Source organism: Papilio polytes, unplaced genomic scaffold (genome assembly GCF_000836215.1).
Source record: "Papilio polytes unplaced genomic scaffold, Ppol_1.0 DF821511.1, whole genome shotgun sequence".
Lineage (NCBI taxonomy): Eukaryota > Metazoa > Arthropoda > Insecta > Lepidoptera > Papilionidae > Papilio > Papilio polytes.
Window position 1 is genome coordinate 1,866,742 of NW_013527693.1, and position 24,142 is coordinate 1,890,883.

The 24,142-nt window shown below is 33.3% G+C and overlaps 1 protein-coding gene across 2 annotated transcripts in view; it reads right to left on the reverse strand.

Annotated features, from left to right (window-relative positions):
* The window catches only part of LOC106108569 (dual oxidase maturation factor 2), a 34,631-nt gene that overhangs the window by 1,172 nt on the left and 9,317 nt on the right, over positions 1 to 24,142 (reverse strand). The window contains exons 1-9 of one of the 2 annotated variants that reach the window (XM_013289779.1): positions 15,827 to 16,060; positions 2,889 to 3,065; positions 1,730 to 1,787; positions 1,405 to 1,542; positions 1,102 to 1,327; positions 808 to 1,019; positions 552 to 732; positions 303 to 470; positions 2 to 115 (exon numbers count right to left, since the gene is read on the reverse strand). In XM_013289779.1, the coding sequence (XP_013145233.1) occupies positions 2 to 115; positions 303 to 470; positions 552 to 732; positions 808 to 1,019; positions 1,102 to 1,327; positions 1,405 to 1,542; positions 1,730 to 1,787; positions 2,889 to 3,053 (1,262 nt within the window). In that variant the 5' untranslated portion in view covers positions 3,054 to 3,065; positions 15,827 to 16,060. Of the gene's footprint in view, position 1; positions 116 to 302; positions 471 to 551; positions 733 to 807; positions 1,020 to 1,101; positions 1,328 to 1,404; positions 1,543 to 1,729; positions 1,788 to 2,888; positions 3,066 to 15,826; positions 16,061 to 24,142 lie in introns of those variants that run through there. The other variant, XM_013289778.1, reaches the window with a different exon arrangement.

The window sequence follows — 24,142 nt, forward strand, 5'->3', positions numbered from 1 at the left end:
CCTGTGAGGAGATATTGGAAGGGAAGGAGCAGGCGGGCTGCCCGGAAGTGGTGACATCTTGATTCCGGAACTATTACCGTTAATACTTGAACCTAAACTTGACGCGGAGTCGACCCTGGAAAAGATCGGTGAATTGGTTACTTAAATCGATCGGTAATGTTGCAGTACCTTTATACCACGTTGTAGATTGATTGTTGTGATAATCTGATGATATCAATTGATACTTGAGAGTCTACCTGCTAGTAGCAGTTAGTATCTAGTCACTTTTTGACAAATCTATAAGTATTAAGATAAGTAGATACCTGTCGATTTGCCTCCTGAATAGTGGGTACCGCCAGGGCGAGTTGGGCTTGCGCTCGTGTTGGTAGCCGGGGTTGTCGCGCCCCAGCCCTCGTCCGCGCTCGCCGTTCTCATTTACTATCGACATCGACACCTGACGCTCAGAGTCACGTGTTTTTGATGATAGCCTCCTGGAAATAAAAGTAAAAAATATTATAAACAAAGGGTTTGCTTGTTTTTTGTCTAGAAAGAGGTAACTGGCGCAAAATTACCTAAGTATTCTACTGGGCAAGGAGGGTTGCGGCTGTGGTCGCGCGCGCTGCCGGCTGTCGACTATAAGCACGTGCCGGTCGTACGGCGTGTCATAGTCGACCTCCAACACCGTGGAGAACCGGTGCGGCCACACCAGGTCCAGGGTCGCTATCACCAGACCCACCACCAAACATAAACAGCCTGCGGATTATAAAAAATAATCTATAGATATATACAATTAAACAAAGTAACACTTAAAAAAATTATATTACATGCCTGCAATGAGAACTAGGTAGAAACACCATCCGAGTGAGAAAAACAGCATGGAGCCATCGAGTCTAACGACGAGAGGAACATGTGGCAGGCACGCCCAGTAACCGCCTGCAGCGGCGCATAGCGTTACGCCCACCGACGTCATAGCGTACGCCCCGTACCTCGGCACCACCACCAGCAGTAGGTTCATCAGCAACCACAGCGCCAACGCCGTCCTGAATACAAGCAATCAACTGATTATGTTATTGCATCCCGTTCTTTAGAAAGAATTAAAGTACATCTGGGAAACTTTCTTACCAAAGTAGGGTCGATGTTGTATACCCGGCGGCACGATACTTTGCACCCCACTCGAACCCATCGTGCTCAGCTGCGAAGTGCTCTGCTACTGAGAGCAAGGGGTATGGCAGGCCACGCACCAGCCCCTTACGATACCATTCCTGGATGGCCCCGGCTTCCTCCCACCGGAACTGTTCGTTATAGTCCACACCTGGGTCCCCAGTTGTGGTATTACCCCATGATAGTGCTGAAAACGAATTGCATGGCATAATTTTTATTTTTTGAAGAAAAAAACTAGACGTTTTATTGATATTATGTAAATACCATTGAGGGTTACATTAACGTGTCCCAGGCCGACATGTATGGCGAGCCAGCAGTCGAGACGCTCCGTGGAGAAGGCACGGTAGGCGGCGCGTGCCACGCGAGCCCCAGCCACGTGCCACGACGAGCCGTGTTTGCACACTAGAAATATTAATTAATTATAAAACAAGATAATAGATGGGCACTAATAGCAGTATCTAGCACTTTTAGTGTATCAGTATTTAGCACATTTAGTGCATAGCACTTCGCATAATGCAAATTGGTAGATACAAAGTCACAAAAAGATTAGATACCATATAGGCAGCAAAAAACTTTATTATCTACTTACCAAGAATGACGGTGCCTACAAATAAGCTGAGCGTGACTATTGTGAATGTGGAAAATCTCTGAAACAAAAAAATAATTGTAAGAGACATTTTATACATATTCTAAAATAAATTAAAACGGTATTGGCAGCTTTTTAAAAAAGAGATAAGAATTCTATAACAATAGTGTTTTTTTTAGTTTGCAACTTGGGTAGTCTACAGATTGACACATAGTTTACGGGTGTTTCTATAAAGTGCAAGGTATTTCACACATTTCTTGACCTTTATGGCAGGACATGAATGAATGACTCACATGGCGCTTGACTCAGACATGACTGACAAAACGTATTTACTACGATCGTTTCGTTATACACCAAGAATGTTATATTTTACACCGGGGAACAAAGTCAATATTAAAATATCATGGATTTGATGTAGAACATTCAGGAATTATGACCAGTTTTTAAATACGGTAACTAGGAAGTCTCGATGATAACGAATGAATCGACTACTGTTCTTTAACAATGTATTTCAGTCTAATTTAATGACAATAACAATATAAAATATTCTTTTTTTTTGTCACATGTAGGACAATGAATTCATTGTAAAAATATATTTTTACTCACTGACTGCCAGCCGCCGCGTCGGCTCTAAGGAAAATTAAATTCTATTACACATTTTTAAACTATTAAGCTAAAATTAATATATCATGGTGCCGTTTGTCATTATATGGAATAGTGTAGTGCTGCATTTAATAATAAAATATCGAGGACTAAGACGTTTCATGTCAGGATTTTTTACAAAATAAACTTACCAGGCACATCAGTAGTACTGACAGTCAAATACTGAAACGAACCTTAAATACTTCGCATCGTAACCGCTAATTACAATCCGATAGACGTTAAAATTTGAAAGGAATTTGGAGTTTAAGTGCGCACACCTTTGACTAAACAATCGCACAGTTGTGCGATTGTCAATTGTTTCGCAGCCAATTCAACTGTTTAGTTGCACAACTAAAAATCGAGTAGTTTGCGCACCTCCATGTAAGTTTATAGGAATCAGAGTAAGACTAAACAGTTGTGATATAGTTTAGTTTCAGATGTGCATGCTCTTAGAATGGCATCCCTGTTACATATTTAAGACGTTTCAGTATTTGCCTGTGAATATGTTAAATTTGGTTACCTCTTTCCTGATACCGGGGAATACGGCGAGGAAGGCGAGGTACAGCGTGAGCGCGGCGATGAGGAGAGCAAGAGCGGGCACATCTGCCGCCACCGCCGTGCGGTTATGGTACGCGTACAGGGTCGGTCCGCCTTCCTCACGGAAAGCATCGAACCACCCCTTCATCTCTCGCCCAGCCTGCAAAACACAGATTTTGATTAAATAAAATAGGTAATCGTGATGTTGAAAATGATACATGCGTCGATTTCTTTTAATAAGATGAATTTTCTTTTTTTGAATTAATTTTTGATGATATAAGTAAATTAAATTGAACATGTTGTATTACTTAGGTATAATAATAGCTTTTTAGGTAATTAATTAATAATTAACAAATGTAAAATTGCAATAACAAAGTCTATTAAAATGTAGTAAATACAGTCGTTAACTTAACTATCATATACTTAATTGAATGTTACCGAGCTACTCATTTTAAACAAAGAAATAATGCCTTGAATGCGTACGTTTTAAGTAACTGGTTGAGAGGAGCGACGCGGCGGAATGTCTCGCTTACGAAATGGCCCAGTTGCATTCGCCTTCGGGAAACGGATGCAGTACTTTGCCGTTCTATGGCTCCGACCAACAGATAATTAAATCATAACAAACTGCGTTCTCGATGCAGAGATTGTGAACGCAATTCGAATATAACGCAATCGGTGGCAGATTAATTGTGATGCGCAATTTGTTTGTTTTGTGTAAGGAATTGTAAAATTTATACGAGGAAATTAGTAAATTATGTTAGCCTAAATAGTTAGGAATATCACCAACGAAGATAACGATGTGCTGTATAAGAAGATGGAATCGAAGAAGATTGACGATCTCTGACTATGGGACTCCTTATACCATAAGGTAATAAATAGTTGGGTAAGATAGAAGGATTAATGGTCGGTTTCTCAGCTACGTTTAATCGTTCTTTAGTGTTTAATTCACAAAATGTATTTCCGAACTGCGTAACCTGAGTTTTATTCCGTTAAAAAAGCATTAATGAATTTCTAAGTAATGACAAAATAAGTGGAAAGTTCAGAAACCCAGCATAAATAAATGTTAATGCACAGTAAAACTTGAGATCAAGTTGAAAGTTGAGTAAAGATGAATTCTTGTAATAACGTACTATACGTAGAAAATTTTAAAAAAAAGACGCCGAACGGAAAGAATTAACATTAATTAGTAAGTACTTAGTTACAATCATGATGTGAATTAAAAATTTATATCGAAACAAAGGAATGTATTAATATTCAGAGGCGTTTGATTAATTTATAGTAATGACATCATAAACAGGTGTTATATTGCATGGATACGATACGTAAAATACAACATAATTGCACAGAATTAATATCTATTAAACATACCACAGCGTAATTCACGTAGCCAACGTATATATTAAAATAGCAAAACTATTATACAACTATTTAAAAATAAACTTGCTTCGATTGAAGTTCGAGTCAGCAAAAAATACTGTTGGCCTTTACGTTCATGGTTAAAAGATCTTGACATAGTTATACATTATTCGAACGGAACTCGGAACTCGGTATCCATATTCTGTGCTTTTTATCGACAACCGGAAGAATACATTAACATAAAAATATACCTACGTCTTTATTACCGTTCAGTAATTATGAACATTTACGAAATAAATTTAATTTCAAACAAAACTAATAAAATCCGGGAAGGTTAAAACATTTTGGATATAAAATTGTTTTCTTTTCGTGCTGAATTAAATTGATCATTGTACGATTTGCCTTGATTAAAAAAAATAAAGGAAATCATAGGGCATTGTACTTATACGGAAATTCGATCGGTCATTGAGACGGTAATAAATATAATTGATTCGAGGAAAAACTGACGGCCTTTAACGTGACTTGAATAACGAGATGTTTGTCAATGAGGATTATTATTTCTTAATTATACATTTATGATATGATTGTTTTTTAAAATGTTTTTCTTACTTCGATACTTGCTCGTCTTTGTAAACAGATTTGACTTCCAAAATGATACAAAAATAAGTGTAACTTTTATCGCAACATGCACTTAAGTATACCTACTAGGATAAAAATTACTTCTTAATTTATTTTTTTAAATAAGGTACAGGTAATATTTAAATTTAGAACTTTTACAAAATAATCTAAAATGTTAATACAAAGGTAACATTACTTTTTCTTTACTTAGAACACTTTACCCGGAAACCGTTCGCTGGCGGAAAAGGTCGGGAGTTGGTGAAGGAACAATTGTGAGGCTAGAGCTCGTAGACCTTGGAATGCCATCGGTGATAGCAAGGGCGGGATAGATGCCACGGCCGTTATGGATCATAAACAGGATAAAGAGTATCAATTTAAAACATTCAGACGTCTTAATTGCCAGACGCGGTACTGAATTATAAACGAGTTTCCTTTTCAATAGAAAATGGTGGATATTTAAATTGTAGGTACTTTTTTATATTTAAGTTGCATGACTTTCATTATTGGTTGTATTGCAACATCTAGTGTTACCTTGCATGTTTAAATATTTGCTTTTATTACGTACTACTATTTCATTTAGAATGTTGTAATGTCATGGTTAATGGCTGTTTCTTTGTTATGGTTGATGTTTATTTTAGATTTAGATTTAAAATTGTTAATCTCCTTTTTTTTTATTTAAATGCATATTATGTTCATAGTAGACAGTTTATTTGTACTTAAATTAAACATTTTCTAAACTTAGAGTGGTTATATGTAAGAGATTATCATCCGTTGTTAGCCGTTTTATCGTCTATGTTATGGGGCAAACCTTTGTTTTTTATGTAGAAATATTATATATCATTAAAGTAATGGAATGTTATGCTTCTTTTAACAAACTCATTTTCATAACAATTAACCATAACTAAACGATTGTCATACTTAACGCTCGTTGAAAATTTTAAAATTCTATTTAGTTATTTCATACATAGCTGCGTAAGACTCTGACAAAAGTATGTTTCGAAAAAACTTTGTTTTATTTTAGCGAAATTCGTATGTTGGGTGGTATAGACTATGAAAAATTTTCTGAAGATGATGATAAAGCAATATTTACTACTTCTTCTTCTTCGTCGCTTGAGTCTTTACAGACTTGTGGTTATCACGTATCAGGTATCAGTGACCCGTATCAGGTATAGTGACAGGTATTTCACAGTGGTAGTGCCCGCTTTAACATCTTAGCACGAATGGGCCGGCACGCCCGGTGTAATACCACGACCACACAGAAGACAGGCGTGAAATGGAAGCAATTCCGTGTTTCGTCTGATGAGTGTGGTGCCGGAGGCCTAATTTAAGTCCCTTTCTCTTTACCGCCCTTTTCTTATAAGGAGAGGATGGGAAGGGAAAGTGGATTTCACGGAGGAGGAGATACATAGGAAGGGGAAATATCCTCTTTATTTGCATCTCCTCCTCTGTCGGATAAGGGTAGGTAACGCATTTGCAATTGCGGATGTCTATGGGCAGCGGTCGCTTCGCTATTTTGGCGGATTCAGGTGGCCGCTTGCTCGTTTGCCACCTTTTGTTATATAAAAAAAAAAAAAACCACTATTCACTACTATTTAAGTATAATTTTCACGATGATAAACTCATTAGTTATGCATATGTATGGATAAAAACATTGTAAATTTATAAGGAGGAAAGATTTATATTTTTGTACGTATTAAAATAATTCAAAAGTTACTGGGCCGATTTTAGAAATTCCTTCACCATTAAAAAGCTACGTTATCCCTGATTAACATAGGCTATATCGTTTTTAATTTCACGGATAATACTCGCGAACAAGAGCTATTTTAATTACAGTTTCAAAACATTGAAGGTTAAAATATCAAATATAAAAATATATTGTTACAGGTCATGTGTACGAGTCATACTTATTGTCACTCAAATATATTTTATTTGTTATTTGTCGGTCCATATTAAGGTTATCAGGCCAACAGGTTGTGTGAAGGCTAAGTTATTGTATAATACAATATTAATATCTTCTATTTATGTTTTGTTGATCAGGTATTAATAAAGTAGCTGTTGCCCGTGACTTCGTCTACGCAATATTAAGATAAAGTATATAGCCTATAATATGCCCATCTATGTCTGCTACCCTTCAGTGAAAATACGGTCGAAATACTTCCAGCCGTTTCGAAGATTACAAATTTTTTAATGCGATTTTTGTCATCAGCAATGCAAATACATGATCTTTCCGAAATCTGGAATTTTTCCTTTGGTATTACAAACAGACACTCCAATTTTATTATATGTATAGATGAAGATTTGAATACAATAATGTTTGTGGCGCTATTATGAGTTGATATTTATTTAAGGCCCGTCATAATTTACTAACATCTGCAACCATCAATATGCAAATCTTTGTTGTGTATGTGTAAATACAAAACTATGTTTTTACCTTTGCTATAATACGTACCTATTAAATATAAATAAAGAAGGTAATATAAAATATTACTAATATTTTTAATAATGATTTGGTCTTCGATAGAAAATTAAAAAAAAATAGTTCAAATGTAAGATGTCACAATTGTTATATATGTTTAATACTTCTAGTTGCTACAGTAAAACAGGAGCTATGTAAATAAAATATGATTTCATGTACGTGATTAGAATCGTGAACGTCAATTCACAAGGTAATGTCACTCACCTCCGGTCTAGAGACCAGTACATCCTCAACACGACCTTGGGCAACAAACTACGCATGTAATAGAAGGAACTGATTAAAACAATTGTATTGAAATAAATTATAACGTCAGAATACGTGATTTATGAAAGAAATACAGATTTTTAAGATATGCAAATGTTCCTCTGTGTGACTGTCTTTCAATAAAGCAGTTAAATAGTGCATCTTTTCTTCATAATGCAATTAAAGTAACTACACATAGTAAAGCAGATTTGGATACCTTTCCACGCTTTACTTTATTGGAAATGTCAAAGAATATTCCTAATTCATTGGCGGTGTCGGCATTAAGGCAGGGCGAGGTTTGGCCATCCGCCCAGGGCATTGGACAGAAAGGGGCGTCAAAGTTACATAATTACAGTCTCATATAATATAATCCAGGGCGCTCGATGCCTAAAATCGATACCGATCTTAGGTCAAGATTTGATTGTTAGTAATTTACATTGTCTACTTTACTGATCATAAAGGGCATAATATTTTGTCTAGTTACTGTTTACAATCGGTAGTTTCAGTAGACGGTTTGTCCTTGTTTGTTTCCTAACTTTGTTTAACTCAACTACTGCTGACCTTTCGGCTTCTTGAGAGGGCATGTGTCATTACGTTTACAGTTATTGATTAATGATTATAGACAAAGCACAACTCTAGCTAAATTGTTTATTATGTTTAATTCAGTTGTAAATACTAATGAAATTAAATTTTAAAGTTACAAATAAAATATTTGTACTCAAGATTAGAGTATGTTTTAACTTTCTAGTAACAGTAATAGCTACTACGACTTTTATATAAAAAGACCAACTTTTAAACCAGTACAAAATGAACTAACGATTAATATAAGATGTAAAAACTCGTTTCTAATATCTAAATGCTAGTTATTACGATGTTTATAAGAAAACTCGTCGGATTAGTGTTACAAAGTTACTTATGAAGGGAGTTATTTAAGCGGCACACTTGATGTGGGCCGGCTCTTACGTAAGTTCCGATCGAGTTGGAACTTGACCTTCTTAATAGTTCAACATTATTGGATCTCAAAACGTCGTATGAGCTTTTCTTTATTTATTTTACACTAGCTTTCACTCGTGACTCCGTCCGCGTGGAATTCAGAAAAATAAAAGTGAGAAGCCTGTGTTCTTCCAGACTATCCTCTACATTTATAACCAATTTCTTCGAAATCCGTTCAGTCGTTTAGGCTACAAACTCTAACAAACATCCATCCATCCATCCAAACTTTCTCATTTATAATATTAGTAAGAAGTATGATGCATTTGCTTTTAAATATATTTTGAAATTTATAACCAGTCATGTGAAAAACTTAATAATCAAATTAAAAGAAGCATTTCGTTCATTCTTGTTTCGTAATACAATTAAAAAACTATTGACCTTTGTTAGTTTGTTTAATAATAAATTCAACTTAGTAAAGTAGTAAATATATGCAAAGGTGTAGGGTAGAAAGATAAAATTGTTAATATTTTACGGACGCTATTGCAACGTTTGAATAAAACTTTCTAAAATAAACAATTTCACGCTGAAAGTTTTGGATGGTTTGCGACAATAGTCGAGTGGTGGTTTCGAACCAACGACCTTATGTTTCGCGGACCCATTTTGTTTTTGTGGTCAGTGAAACTAATGACGAAATTCAGTTGAGGTTAGTCATTGTTTTTAATTCGTTCATCTTCTAGAATTAAACGACAGGTTATTTCTGCAAAAAAGCTACATTGTTTGATAAGTTTTTGTACAATATGCAGATATTTTTTGTCAAAGTTTATTTCATTCCTTATTCAAATAAAAAAAAAAACACAATGGTACCTAGAAACACTTCGGAGTAATGCAGTGTCGTTAACTGTGTGTATTAACGTCATTAGCTTTTAACAACGTCGTAACTAGTTTGCATTGAATGTGCTTCGTCCGTCGCAACCTTCTCGCATGACAGGCCGGCATAAAAACAACGCACAGCCGCACATACACAGCCGCTTAGCCATTCGAGCCAAGGCCCAGTAATGAGATATTCGGATTAGATAGGTGCATTGAGAACCAAGTAAATTGTGCGCCGCGAGAACAGATAACGTCTTGTAATTAATATTCTGGTCTCACTTGCCTAGTTACTTAGTTGCTGTTTCGTTGCGCTTAACGTGGGAAATAGATATCTTTCAGTTAACAGACATAAATTGCTTTATTACCGCAGTATTTAAATGGTTAATAATGAAGGATAAAGTTTAAATTATTTCATTGTAGTAAGTCTAAGGAAGCTGTAAAAGTTTGAGTGATCAAATTGACTGAACTACAATTTTTTTGCCTTTTTGTTCATTCTAGAGTAGTTGTCTAAGTCCTCATGACTTCCAAATTGGGTAGTCTCCAAGCCCCACGGTATTCACATAATACATTTGTGCTGATGATAACATTTTGTATTGCGCTGCCATTTTGTCACAATAATCCAAAAGATTACTTGGCTCGTTAAAGCGTAAAGGTTACATTTTGTAATTTTATATAACATAAGATATGTAAGTAAGAAGTTAAAATAAGACTACCGTTTGTAAAAAGTTATTCAATTTTTATGTTGCCGTTTTCACTGAAAGTAAATAGTAGTGAAACACTCATATAGGCATTGCCAGTTAGAAGAGGGAGAGGGCTGCTGCCTCCTCTAGAGACTTCAAAAATGTAAAATAAATGAAAAAACCACTACGAGTAAGACCATATGAATGGTAACTGCCTCCCAAGACCTACATCGTGGGTTGTCGGTTGTCGACAGTTGTGTCGACTCACATACTTTGAAGAGATGTCACATCGTCGTGAGAAACAATGTTTATCGATGAGAAAATACGATAATACAACTAAACGTGCGGTTACGATACGTTGACATACTTTGCTGATATACTATGTTCAAAAGAGCCGCATTTAAAAGTTCATGGTTTGAAAGTTACTTTAAAATCAGTGTTTGCAAAAGACATTTCTTTTGTAGACTATCTCTTTTATGGAATTTTCAACCTAATGTATATTAAATTTGGTCACAATTACGTTTAGTATATTAAATCCTTGATGTTAAGATGGAATATTAACAAGTATGGTGTAAATGATGAATTTCACACTAAGTTGCTAATAAAGTTTTACTCAATCTAAATTTAATAATAAATGTTGTAATAAGTAAGCTATTTGGCACTGTTTTTTATAACAAAACACATTGGAAATTCAAGTATGAAAGTTGGCATATAAATAGGACTTTTTCAAAATCGGTAAAGTAGAGCCAAAAAAAACCGCTACATGAGATTTTTATGTACTCAACGTATAAAATAAAGTTATAATAAATGTTTTTACTTAACCTTATCTTGTCTTTAGACGGAAACGACCCAAGAAAAATGATGTTTTTTGTAATTTCGTTTTATATTAAAGTTATAGTGAGATGATATCATCCAGTTTGAGGTTACTGACTTTTATAATGGACCTGTAGGTTACGATTGGACATAATGATAGTAATAAGTTTTGACATGATAAATAATGTTCTAGAGAACCGAGTTGATAAGACAGTGCTGCACAGAAGTGTGTAATCATCAAGCACCGAATTGAAATTTACCATAATGTGTGCGAAATTACTGTGAACCCGATGCCTCATAACAAAATGACGACCGCAAAAACTTTGCTGGGACAGAATTTTGTATCAAAATTGTTTCGTTATTACGTGAACGAACGTACAAGTATAAGTGGTTTTAATATCAATATATTGGCATTTAAAATGAATAAATCAATTACTTTAAATGTTTATTTTTAAATTAAAGGTTTCTAATAGTAAAAATCTACAGTATTGAGTAAATTCTTGTGTAAGAAGTACGTTAATAAATTGTTATATCCCATTGGTATTTATATTTTCGTCTACAACTAAACTTATGAAGCAGGTTTGTGAGTGGCGAAACGATATTTCCTGAAATGTGCGATTGGGGTCGAGAAATACATAATATTATGAGTTAATAAGAGATGAATAATGTTAAAGATGAAACTTCGGTATTTATATTAACATTATCATTAACGTTTTGGTTTAATTGTTTATTGCTTGTTAGGTCCGAGACAAAAATCAATCTATTCTACGAAATTCCGTTCATAAATGAGTACAAATATTTGTATTAAATTTAGATGAAAATTCGCAGAAGTGTGTACACTATTTTAGAGTTGAAATGAGTTTTGCAATATTAAGTTGTTAATATTACACAGTACAATCTAACACTATCTCACGATTTGTATATTAGTTGGTATACTTTTTACTTTCTATTTTGTATAATATTTAAACAAATGTATTGTTCTACGTGTTATTATTTCTATTGGTTTGCTGTTTATACGATAATTTACAGTAACGTATTAACTTTACGTGGCACAATTTTATATTTAGACTAGCTTTTGCCCGCGACTCCGTTCGCGTGGAGTAAAAAAAACAAAAGTGAGTTACCTATGTGTCCTTCTGACTATCTTCTACACCTATACCAAATTTCATCGAAATCTATTCAGCTGTTTAGGCTACAAACTTCAGCAAACATCCATCCATCCATTTAAACTTTCGCATTTATAATATTTGTATGATTGTTTTGACAATTTAAATTATTTAAATTATTGAAAACAATTCATTATTAAACAATCATGTATACCGTTTATAAGTTACAAATATAACTCATGACCGCAACCCAGAGGGGTGAGCAGGGATTACAGTTATTAATTTTACTAGTGAACACATAATATAAATTTTACGTATTTCTATTACAGTAAATTATAATCAAAGACGTATAAAACTTATTTTATATTTTGTAAGCATCGTGTACAGATTTTTCGTACGACGGCTAAGTCGTCGGAAATGAATATAAGGCAATGTTACAGCGTTAATTACATCTTTTTATTGCTGACTCTGATCTACTTGTTGGGGTTAAGTAACGAGTTAGAATTACTCCTACGTTGTTATTGTGTTTTGTGAATTAACACTATTGCATAACTAGTTTGTACACACGTATAAACATTTAAACAGTTCAGATGTAGAAAGATGAGTTTGCTTAACTTTATTTTAACATCACACTAACAAATAGAGCGTCGGAGGCTCAGTGGTTTAAGCACTTGACTTGTAATCTACAGGTCTTGGGTTCGAATCCCGCCATGTACCAATGTGATTTTCGATTTTTCGAATTTTCATATGTTCATAATTTACCCGACGTTCTTACGGTGAAGGAAAACATCGTTATGCAACCTGCACATATCGGCGAAGAAATTCGAAGATATGTATGTCAACCAACGCGTACTGGGGCAGCATGGTTGACTATGGCCAAGTCACCCCTTACTTAGGCTAGGCCCCGAGCCCCTCAGTGGGGACTTATAGTGACCTGGTGAAGATGAGTAACAAATATAAATCATCTTATCCACTTTTGTCTCAAAAACTTTTACATACTTTTATGTTAGTTTAGATGCCATTTTGCGCTTGGCCCAAAGATTGTTAAATTACTAGCTTTTGCCCGCGACTTTGTCCGCACGGAAATAAAAAACATGTCTATGGCAAATATCATTGAGTTATGCTGAGCCGTTCTGAACCTTCTAACAAACATCCGTCTATCAATCATTAACTTCCATTTTTAATATTATTAACATTTCCTTAAATATCGTGTTTATTTTAACAAATTAAATATAAATATTATAGTTACGGGCGCGCCGTTTTTGCATTGCAACGATATGTAAATATGTTGACGAATATATAATCAATACATAATATTTAACCAACAGAAGTAAAGTACAACGTCTAGAAATAGCCGGTTATATTGTTGAATAAATAATTGAGGACGCATACCGACGCAACTAGTGTTTTTTTCTAGGAAAACGTTAGAAAACCCTGGTCACTTGAATCATCTATTAAGACTTCTATCAAAATTTTATAGTGTATGACATCTATGCTAGTTTATTGTTAATTTATGTACTAACTAGCTGTTGCTCGCGACTTTGCGTGAAATTAAAAGATAATACACAATATAGCTTATGCTCTCACAGATGAATTACCTTTCTAACGGTGAAATTTTATTTTAAAGTCGACCCAGTAGATTTACAGTTATTTAAATATATCCAAAAATACAAATCTTTGCTTTGTAATACTAGGAAATTACACGTAAGGAAGAAAGGTCTCACTAAGATTGCTTATAAGAGTAGTTTACTAAGAACCATATTCCACTTAGCGACTAATCGTAAAAGTGATCTTTGAACAATAAAGTATTTGATTCATATTGACATTTCTATTTATAATGAGGTCCTTGTATTAAATTTGAGATCAATTTGTACCATTATGAGTTGACAAAGATTATAACTGTTGGCAAGATGCAGTTATTGTGTGCGCTTCAAAGAATAGTATTGCAATAAGGTGTGACTAAAGAAGATTGATTATGTTCCTTGCAGACGTTGAGCCAACTGTTGCAAACTTTCACACTGGTAGCCTTGTTTATAATATCTAGTACTGCAAAATTTCCTATTTATAGCAATTTTACTTCTTGATATGATTATTTCCTGAAGAAAATCCGATTTTATTCATTTTATCTTATGGTTTCTAATAATTCTTTATAGTACTCGTATTGTATATTAACGGTGGAATTTTACTGCTGTAACACTTGTATTATATGCCTTGTTGATATTTATCATCCCATTATTTCTCTTTGACGAAACAGAAGCTACAACACATTGTAACTTTAGGGTAACATTTACTTGTAACAATTTCTAGTAATACTACACTAGTCAGGTTCAGATTTGATCGATGAGGCAACATATTTGAAATACATTTTATAATAACAATTAATTTAATAAAAACAACACGTATGTATGTTTGTAAAAGCGTTAGGAAATAATATTTATTTGTAAATTTAACCTTATAATTGTTACGTACAGTTGACTAAACTAAAGAATGAATTTTAGAAATATAGCTTTCGCCCGCGATTCCGTCCGCGTGGAATAAAAAAAAAACAAAAATGAGAGTAGCCTTTGTGTTCTTCCAGACTATCCTCTACATCTATAACAAATTTCATCGATATCTGTTCAGCAGTTTAGACTACAAACTCTAACAAACACCTATTTAAACTTTCGCATTTCTAATATTAGGATGATTTAGAACCATAAAACAATGCCTGATTATTCATTAATTTACTTAACATAATAAAGTAATTGTAAAAAACAATTTAATGTAGAATATTTTAAGCTTATATACGAGAAATAATTCATCAAATTCGTTTACGCGATTCGAAGGTTCAATTCCATATAAAACGATTGGCATTGAAAATGTTTGATTTCCGGCGTCGTCCGCCGCAGCGTACCCGGCAGTTACACAATGTTTTTGCACTCTGAGGAAATAGCGTGTCAATAAATATAGCAACACTGTCTTAACTGACTTAGCACTTATCATGTTCCTTCTATCTTGACATTCTTTTTTGATATGATGTTATTAAGATTTTTTTGAGTCTGATTAATTCCAAAGTTATTTAAAACGTTTAAATTTTAATAACACTAGATAATTATTTAAGATGTATTTTTTCTCTCTGCTTTATAGCGATACAGAGGCGAGTTGCTTTTGAAGAAAAAAAGTTTTAAAATTATCGCTAATTTACATGAGTGAGGATGACGGAAAAAAGATGTAATTTACTAAATAAGGTCATTTTGCATGACTAAAGCATTAGTTATTTATACTTTAAATGGTTTTTTAAAATAAAGGTTAATTATTTAAATAGATTGAAAAACAAGTGTGTTAAATGTCGCTTTTGTTTGTAACCTAGTTTTTTCAAGACAACTGTTCATTGGTTTCCTCAATTAGTTATACGTTTCGAAGGTTTCTCCAAAAGAACATACATAAGTTGTATATAATTTTTCATTGCGTACCCTCAATTTTCTAGCTTCGTTACTTATGAGAAAACTACAATTCAAATATGACTTTATCAATGTATAGCAGAAGTCTTATTAGTTAATTAAGATATGTTTATCATATATCACGTTAAAAACAAATTTGAAATGTTTAGTATTTGATTCCGATTAAAAATTGATATTTCTCCACTCAATCGGACATCGTGACGTAATTTTGCATCATGAATTTGTTTATTTTGTTTTCTGCATGCAATTAAACTGTTATTATAATTAACACAAGTCTGCCTACCTTGAACCAATAATATAATGCACTTATATTAAACATGTTTAATAGCAATACGAAAATATGTAGTTCTGTTAAGATTAGTATAGAATTTTTATAAGCTACCTACCTTTAAATGTGATTTAATTAATTCCTAATATGGCACTGTCGTTGGCACAATTCATCACATACACTGTTATTCGTTTGTTTCACTTCATTTTCGGGCACTTTTTTATTCAAGTGATCGTTCGGGATTCATTGTTCGAGTTTCGGTTTAGGATTAAGGATTAACAAACGTGTTGTTTCGGCAAAGACTCGGGGCTGACTGAACGCTTTATTATTATATGGCGGGAAGGAGCTCGGCTGTCGGTTCTCGGTTTATGCACGCTCAAGGTTCCTGCGGCCGCGACTCACGTAGCGTTGCTATCTGGCGTCGCCTTTGTCGTTCACTGGCAACACTCGTTTGCCTCGTCTCCGGTAAGTACTGAATTATAAACTGATTTTAATCGATTGATAAAACATTTATACTAGCAGAAATATAGAAATAGTAATCAGTAGAAAACCGAGAACATAATTTATGACATAGCATCGGTACCGAAATGCCAAATTTTAGATGAACCAGTCACATTTAATAAGAAGATTCACAAAACAAAACTAAATCTAATATGGAGTGTTTGCTCCTTGAAAATGTCGTTACATTTTCCACCTTCGTCGAGTGCTACACAGGTTTTTCAGGCCGGAAAGGTTTTTTTTTTCACATTGATGATCTATGTTCAGTGAAAAATTGAGGGAGAAAATTTTATAAAGATAGAAAAAAAACGAAAGCCAATCTTTAGCTTAAGGTAGATGTTTGAGGTCGTGTCTAAGTATTCATAATGTAGCATGAGGTCCGCATGCGGGACTGCACGTACCAGGACTACATGCGCACGCGTATGCTTCATCGTGATGAAATTTCAAATCGTCCAGAACATGATTAACGACATAAAGTTTCATGTACTGCGAAATATTCTCTGTACATCTTTCACATGTACTCTTTTTAATGTTATCGTTTTCTTTTACATTAGAATCATAAATTAAAAAAACAAAGGATAGTAATAATCGAAGATGTTATCTGGTTAGGGTTTAAATAAGTTAGATGTTACTTTTTTATAGTTAAGAATTAATTGAATAGTAGTCGATATTGGATAATTTTTATTCTTTAAACGACAAGGACTTTTAAATTGTCTTCGAAATCATAATGAAGTAATGCGTTACTAATTAAAGTATGGTTACAAAAAGGTAAAATCAATTTAAATAATACCGATCATCAGAATTGACGTGCACAGAGTAAAAAACGTAGCCGGATGTACAAGTTATAATCATAATGGTAATGATAACTTCGTAAGTACATCAGGATGTCACATTACTTTGGGTTTTTCTCGATTACTTTTGTGCAAGTCTTATGTCATTGAAATGATTGACATATAGCACGTTGTGTGATTTTAATGTTCATAAATTTGATTAGGTACAAACATAGTTTGGTAACAAGCAACAGAAGTTCTGTGTACCACGATCACACGGAAGTGGAAGTATTTCAGTGTTTCTAAATTACTTTCCGGAGATCTATATTAGTCCTGTTCTCCTTTCCACTCTTTTCGGACAATGAAATGGGCAAGTAGATTTTAAGGGCCGCGTAGGTTAAGGAAATGTCCCCTTTCTATGCATTTCCTCTCCTTATGATTAAAGGTAGACTACGCATCTGCAATTGCCGAGGTATATGGTCAGCGGTGTTTACGCTACTTTAGCGAATTCCGTTGACCGCTTTATTGTTTTTTACGCTATACTATGAACATGTTAATTTGTAATGTGCGTTAAATGTAAAACTTAGCGTATATTAATAAAGAATTGTATATGTCGGAAGTTCCGCCACACATAACATATTATCTCGATGACCTTTCTATTTAATGTTACTGCGCTCAGACTGAGCCGAGCGTAAAATATTAATCTAAAGTCACTTCCTTTAAATCAGAAGGTCGTAAGATTTTCGACTAATTGAGCGGTCGTCGATACGATCGTGTAGTCTCGACACACTTGATATGTCGATAGGAATCTTGTTCAAGGTGCAACAACTTTGTTAACATTTTCGTATAAAATGTTAGAGTTGAAATAACCGTTTGCAATAATCGATTTTCAAATATGTATTATCAGAGTAACATCAAAACAGAGATAAAATCGCCTTAATCGCTACTCAGAATCAGAAATTTAATAAAGCTCATAAAATTAAACAGATGGAAGCTATCATCGTTATTGTGATAAGATTTTTTTGTTAATATACAGGATTTCCGGATTTTAATATCATATAGACGATTACTGTGAGTCATATTATGAAAAAAAAAAAACACATTAACTCTTAAGATATACCCTTTTAATCGCAAAACATGGTTGACGCAATTGAGACACATGTTCACTGACAATCGACTGATAGTGATCATTTAAAACAACCGTGTCACTGCTTGTATTGTTTGGAAGTAGGTGAATATTGAGACAACTTGACACAATAATTTTTATAGATATTATCACACAGTACGAAGAAATGTTCTCGTATACAAATTACAGATTAAAAAACATACAGTTCTATCACGCATAAATATTTAGTTCCAATGCTAATTGAATAAATGTATCGTTATTTTCACAACTTATCTTCTCTGCTTACTATGTTAACGTGGACAAAGTCACGAGCGACAGCTAGTGATAAATGTAATGCTGTCTCGCTTCCTGCTTCTACTTCATCTGTACGAAATGTCTGCATGGAATTAATTAAATATTGACTTTTAACAATTTAATGTGAAATATTAGTAGAATGCAAATTAATATTTGTTTAGGCATAGTTCGTACATTCATTTATTATTTTATGACTGTTCTAGTATGATAAACTATTCGTTCATTTAATTAAAATGATTACTGATAACCGTTCGAATACTATAACTTCGATCGTCAAGTTTTGTTTTAACACTATGTTGTAATAATAATAACTTACTTTCGTTATGTATAAAATTGTAAACAGTACATAAAAAGATCACAGACTGTCAAGCGATTGATAGGTATTTTATTATAAAGTCATATTTTATCTGTATTAAAACATACGCCCTGAACGCAACAAGAGGTTAGGGTTAAGCGTCCATCAATTATGTTATAGAAATTTCAACGCTTCTCGGATATTAAATTGATTGTGACTTGACAGTTATTTTTTTATATAAATTCTTTGTTTACATAACACTAAATAATAAAATTTCAAATCTGCAAGTTTCAAACATTTACAGAATGGTTTTTTTTTCACTAACATAATATTACTAAAAGTGTTAAATTTCAACTAAAAGACTTTTAAAATTATTGCTAAGGAAATAGATTTTGACATAAAAATGTTAATAATTAATTTAGTTTACTACTATGATGAGATTGTGTTAAACATCTAAAATAAGTAAACACTGCGTAATATTTAAATATTTACAAGTCATAAAACATTAAATTTGCAGGCAGCAGACAACATTGCTTTGAAAATACAACATTATAAACTTAACAATTACATGCGTGTAATAAAAAGCAACGAAAGGTCAGTTTGTACATTTAAAAGATTTAAATGAACTCAAAGAACAAGAACCATGACCTTAAATACACAAACAGAAAATGTTATGTTAACTGTTAATAGATTGTAATATTGTTCGTTACAGATCGTACGGGTTCGCCACATTCAGTGGCAAACTTACAGTTTAAATTTCGCGGCCCGGGTTTGTGGGTAACCGAACGTGTTTATTGACCGACTTCCCAAAAGAACTCAATTTGTCTATTTTTTTATTTTCCCGCACAAGTGGGTAGAAACCATCTCGGGCACGAAGCCTGCGAATGTTTTTTTATTAATAGTCTAAAGCAAGGGCAGATTATCAATAAAAATGTAAAATAAAAAGTAGGTGGAAATGAAAATGTGTGAAATTAAAAGCAATATTAAATTGTGTTAGTTCGTCAGGGGTTTTTCCACAGGATGCGGAGATATGGAGGACGGGTGAGTAATTTAAGGCTTCATTGTGTTGTTACTTTGAATAAATTCTAGTTCATCACCTGGAAAATCCAGGCCTTATGTTGTGATAATATACTCTTTAATACGAGAGGATTTAATAGCTTTTACGCATGAAAAAAGATTTTACTCATGGATTTTATCAATGTAACGGCGTATTCCAGTTTTAAAATTTCGTAAAAAGGCTCTAAATGATCAAGATTAAAAATAATGTTTTATGTTTCAAATTCTTGACTTGTTATCGCGGTTGATTCAAAGAGATTTTGTCCTACATCACACAAAGCGTTTCGTGCAAGATTTTAGGACTACTATGATGCTACCTTTTTGCAACAATACGTGACCAATGTATTCTATTATATTCCTTTGTAAAACTTGTACAAAAAAACCTTCTTAAGAAATAACTATTTTAGCATCCCTATTGAAGTTCAAGTTCAGTATTTTAAAAACTTTTATGATTTATGAAAAATATTTTCTACAGGATCTAAATTGTGCTACAAATTGTGGCTTTTGTAAAACGTATTACAATAGAATAGATAATAATATCGTTATACGTTTTTATCTAGTACGTGCTTGTTGTTGATTAAATTTAAATGAAGTGTCAATTTAAAGACAACGGTGGTTGCTTGGTGGTCGATTTGTGATCGCCCACTGAGTCACCGCGGCCGAGGCTGATTGTGAAATAGCTCAATACATGAAAAACAAACAGTGGCGTGAATACCAAGCGTATAAATTTCCCTAATTAAATGCTATTTTTATGTAAAAATATAAGATCTATAGAAGTTTGTGTGTTATCGTGAGAAACCAAGCAATAAAGTTCGTTTCATTAAAATTTTTATTTTTTAATTACTTTTTTACGCTCTAAATACTTTGTAAAGGTCTGTCTAAGTATTAAACAGTTTTTCGAATTAAAATGAGTTATATAAATAGACTCAAGGTTTTAGTGATAAAGAAATTTAAAAAACAAATGAACAGAGTCTATTTTAACGTTATTGCTAAATGAATAAAACTGATATTTTTGGATGAAAAGGAAAACCACGTGTGCAAACATTTTGATTTCATTCCATTTTAAGGTACTGCATACACATTTATCTGTAAATATATTTAATTACGATAATAGCATTAACGTCACTTATTTATTTAACATTAGAATTATATGGCGGAGATTGCTTACATAGTTTTGGCGTGTAGCTTATATTGTTATTTTGATATAAACTACGGAATTTAAAACTATCAGGTATTTTCTTAAGGTCAATTGTAATACCTTCTATGTACACGTATATGTATTTACGAATTCACCTTGTGGTTAAAGCAGTATTAAAGTTATATTACCTTTATACCATCAAATGCTTATGAAATTGTTAAATAATTATAGGGCAGCTCGAAGGCTGTTACGTTCTAATGATGTCATGAAGGAACAGGAATTTTACGTTATAAAACATGATAACAATTAAGTTATTAATTACATTTTTTTAATTAAATGAATTTAAAAACACGGACACAGCGGCTGTAAATATTGTTGAAAATTGACCTGATACGAAACTTTATTATTATAAAATGAATACGAAATTACAGAGGGTTTTATAATTATTTAAACATATACATGATAATTTAAACATTTACTAAATATTTGGTATTTTCAATAGCAATAGGTTCTGTAATTTGTTATTGTAGTCTTTTATATATCTTCCCTAATCTTACAATATGTAAAATGATTTACCCGGAAGTGACATTGTTCTGTGTTACTTATCATTTTAGTAAACTTAATGTTTTTTTTGTAAATCGTGAATGTTTTGAGGAAAAGGGAAGCAAGATTATTTTAGTGGATAGTTACGTGGTGGCGACTATTGCCTTTGTGACATATTGCTCACATATATTAAAGGAACATAAGGACAATATCAAAATAAACATTAAAGAGGAGACTCTTCAAGGTTAGTATAATACAATCCTTTTTGTTTCACGTGATAACGAAACATGTCAGAATTTAAATAACCAGTTGTTGTTTTCACGCCGGCTTAAAGGAACTTGACCTGAATTTATTACAATCGTATTAATTACGTATAAAAAAAGTGACTTTCCATTCCAATGTCAGCGTAAGTAGATTGCACTTATAAGATTTCCGACCGGTGACATCTAGTATAATAAGATCCAAACATAAGGGTGGCTTATAAGTTAAAATAATGTTCTGAGTAGAGATCATGCGAAATTACGAGCAACCATAAAGTTTGCAAGGCACTGTGTACATTGTCTACTGCTACAGAATTATAATGTACTTAATCCTTGGCTTATAAAGCTGTAGCTACTTAATCCTAATGCAACAGGCAAGTCGCAGCCATTTCAGAATCAAATTAAACCTAAATGTCCTATTGTCCAGTTCTTACAGTATTTTTTGTGTTATAATTGAAAAACTTAAACTGACATTAATTAAAAACTAAAGTGTTCAATATTGTATAAATACATTACGTATATTAAAGTCAAGTTTTTTATTATCTTAAAGGGACCAAGGTCGTCGACTAGGTACGAGTACTTTGGAATGTCTAATGTCAGTCATTTCCTTTTCGTATGTAATGAATACGAACAATGTCGTTGAGCGGAACAGGTAAGTGGTCCTAGCGCTCGCCTTGAGGCAGTCGGTACCCGCGACCTCACGCCGGCCTCATATCATCGTAATGGACAGGAAAACTAGACGCTTCCGTACACCTGGCTATTTAGATGTACTGCTAACGACTACGTAAATTACACTCAACTCTACTGTTAAATAAATAGCAATTTATTTTAAACGATTCTTAAAAGTCACAAATATATGGTAAGATTTCTATCATCCTCCACTCTTGACTCTGTATAAAAGGTATCATGTTGTCATCATCAAGTTAATAATTTTGTTAATTTATGTCCTATTATTTTAATACAATTTCACGTTAACAAGCCTAGTATCGATTGCCAATCTAGAATAGAAGGCATCCAGCTAATGTAATGTTGTTCGTCGTGCTTTTTGTCGCACTTTAGTTAGAGAAATATGGTGAGAATATAACTACTGTCTATAATAGACATTTTGATGGTATAGCAATATTTCATTTACTCGTATACATTTTTTAACCTATTTGACTAGAACGTTTTCAGTACTGATAAGCTTGTCAGAGTGAACGAGCGGCTTGTAGAATTCAACTCCGAAGGATGCGTATGTCGGAGATAATAAAATAACAATTGCGTAACATTACAAACACTATCCTTAGTATTATTTCTCCTTATTAATTGCCAGTTACTTTTATCGTTCAAAAAGTATCAACAATTTCGCCCTATTAAACCTATATGTATTGTATTCACAGTCACGTGTGATGACACCTTACTTTTTGAATTGCTAACGAAGTGATGTTCGTATCAATGTGTGATCCGTCACCGCGGTGTTGGTCACGACTAGTGACGTCACGAGAACACGACTTACCACTTACCGCTGTGGAATTTTCTTAATCTGTTTTTGTACTTAACGTATTTTTCAAACTTAGTTTTACTTAAGTGTGCATAATCTATTTTTTTAAAAACGAATTCTAAGTTTTACGATAAACGGTAATAAACGTTAAAGAATATTAATATATTTTACTTAATGTTTAATCTGTGATTTTATCTTTGTGCATTTATGTATCTAAACACTGCAATTTTGCTAACCACTGAAGAGAGAAAGGAGTTCCTCCTATAGTTTCAATATCTTAATTTTAAACATAAATCTTCTTACAAAAGTTTTCCTAAATATTTTCATACTTCATAAACATTTTCTAAATTATTTTAAATATAATCGGTGCGTTTCGACGACAGTGACAACATAAAAATGTTGTCACATAGATAATATCTCTTACATTTTCTTTGAACAACTAAACGTAGACAACAATTCTTGACGGCAGTCAAATCCCTTAGCAATAACCGTAACCGCAAATAAATCCGCAACAGTGTCAAATCGTGTTAAGATTAGGTAAGATAAGAAGACAAAGCGGCGACATGCCGATGTTTAGTCATGCGTCTAACCAAAGAGAGTGTAAGTAACAATCGCATGTGCGCAGTTACGTAATAAGTTTCTCCCTGTTTGCGTTCCGCCGAAATTTGGAAACCGATGTCTCGACGATTCACCGAATCCGGCAGCGTTTAAGAACAATGTGACTGATTATTATGTCATTATGGAAACGTTTATTGTCTACTTTAACATAACTTCAAGGAATCCTACTTATATTACGGGTTAGACCACTATCTATAAAGGCAATTATGGTTTTATTAATTTAAACTTATAATTTTAAATTATTAGTATAAATTTAATTAACAGTGGTAGTGCCCGCTTTAACATCTTAGCACGAATGGGCCGACACGCCCGGTGTAATACCACGACCACACACAAGACAGGCGTGAAATGGAAGC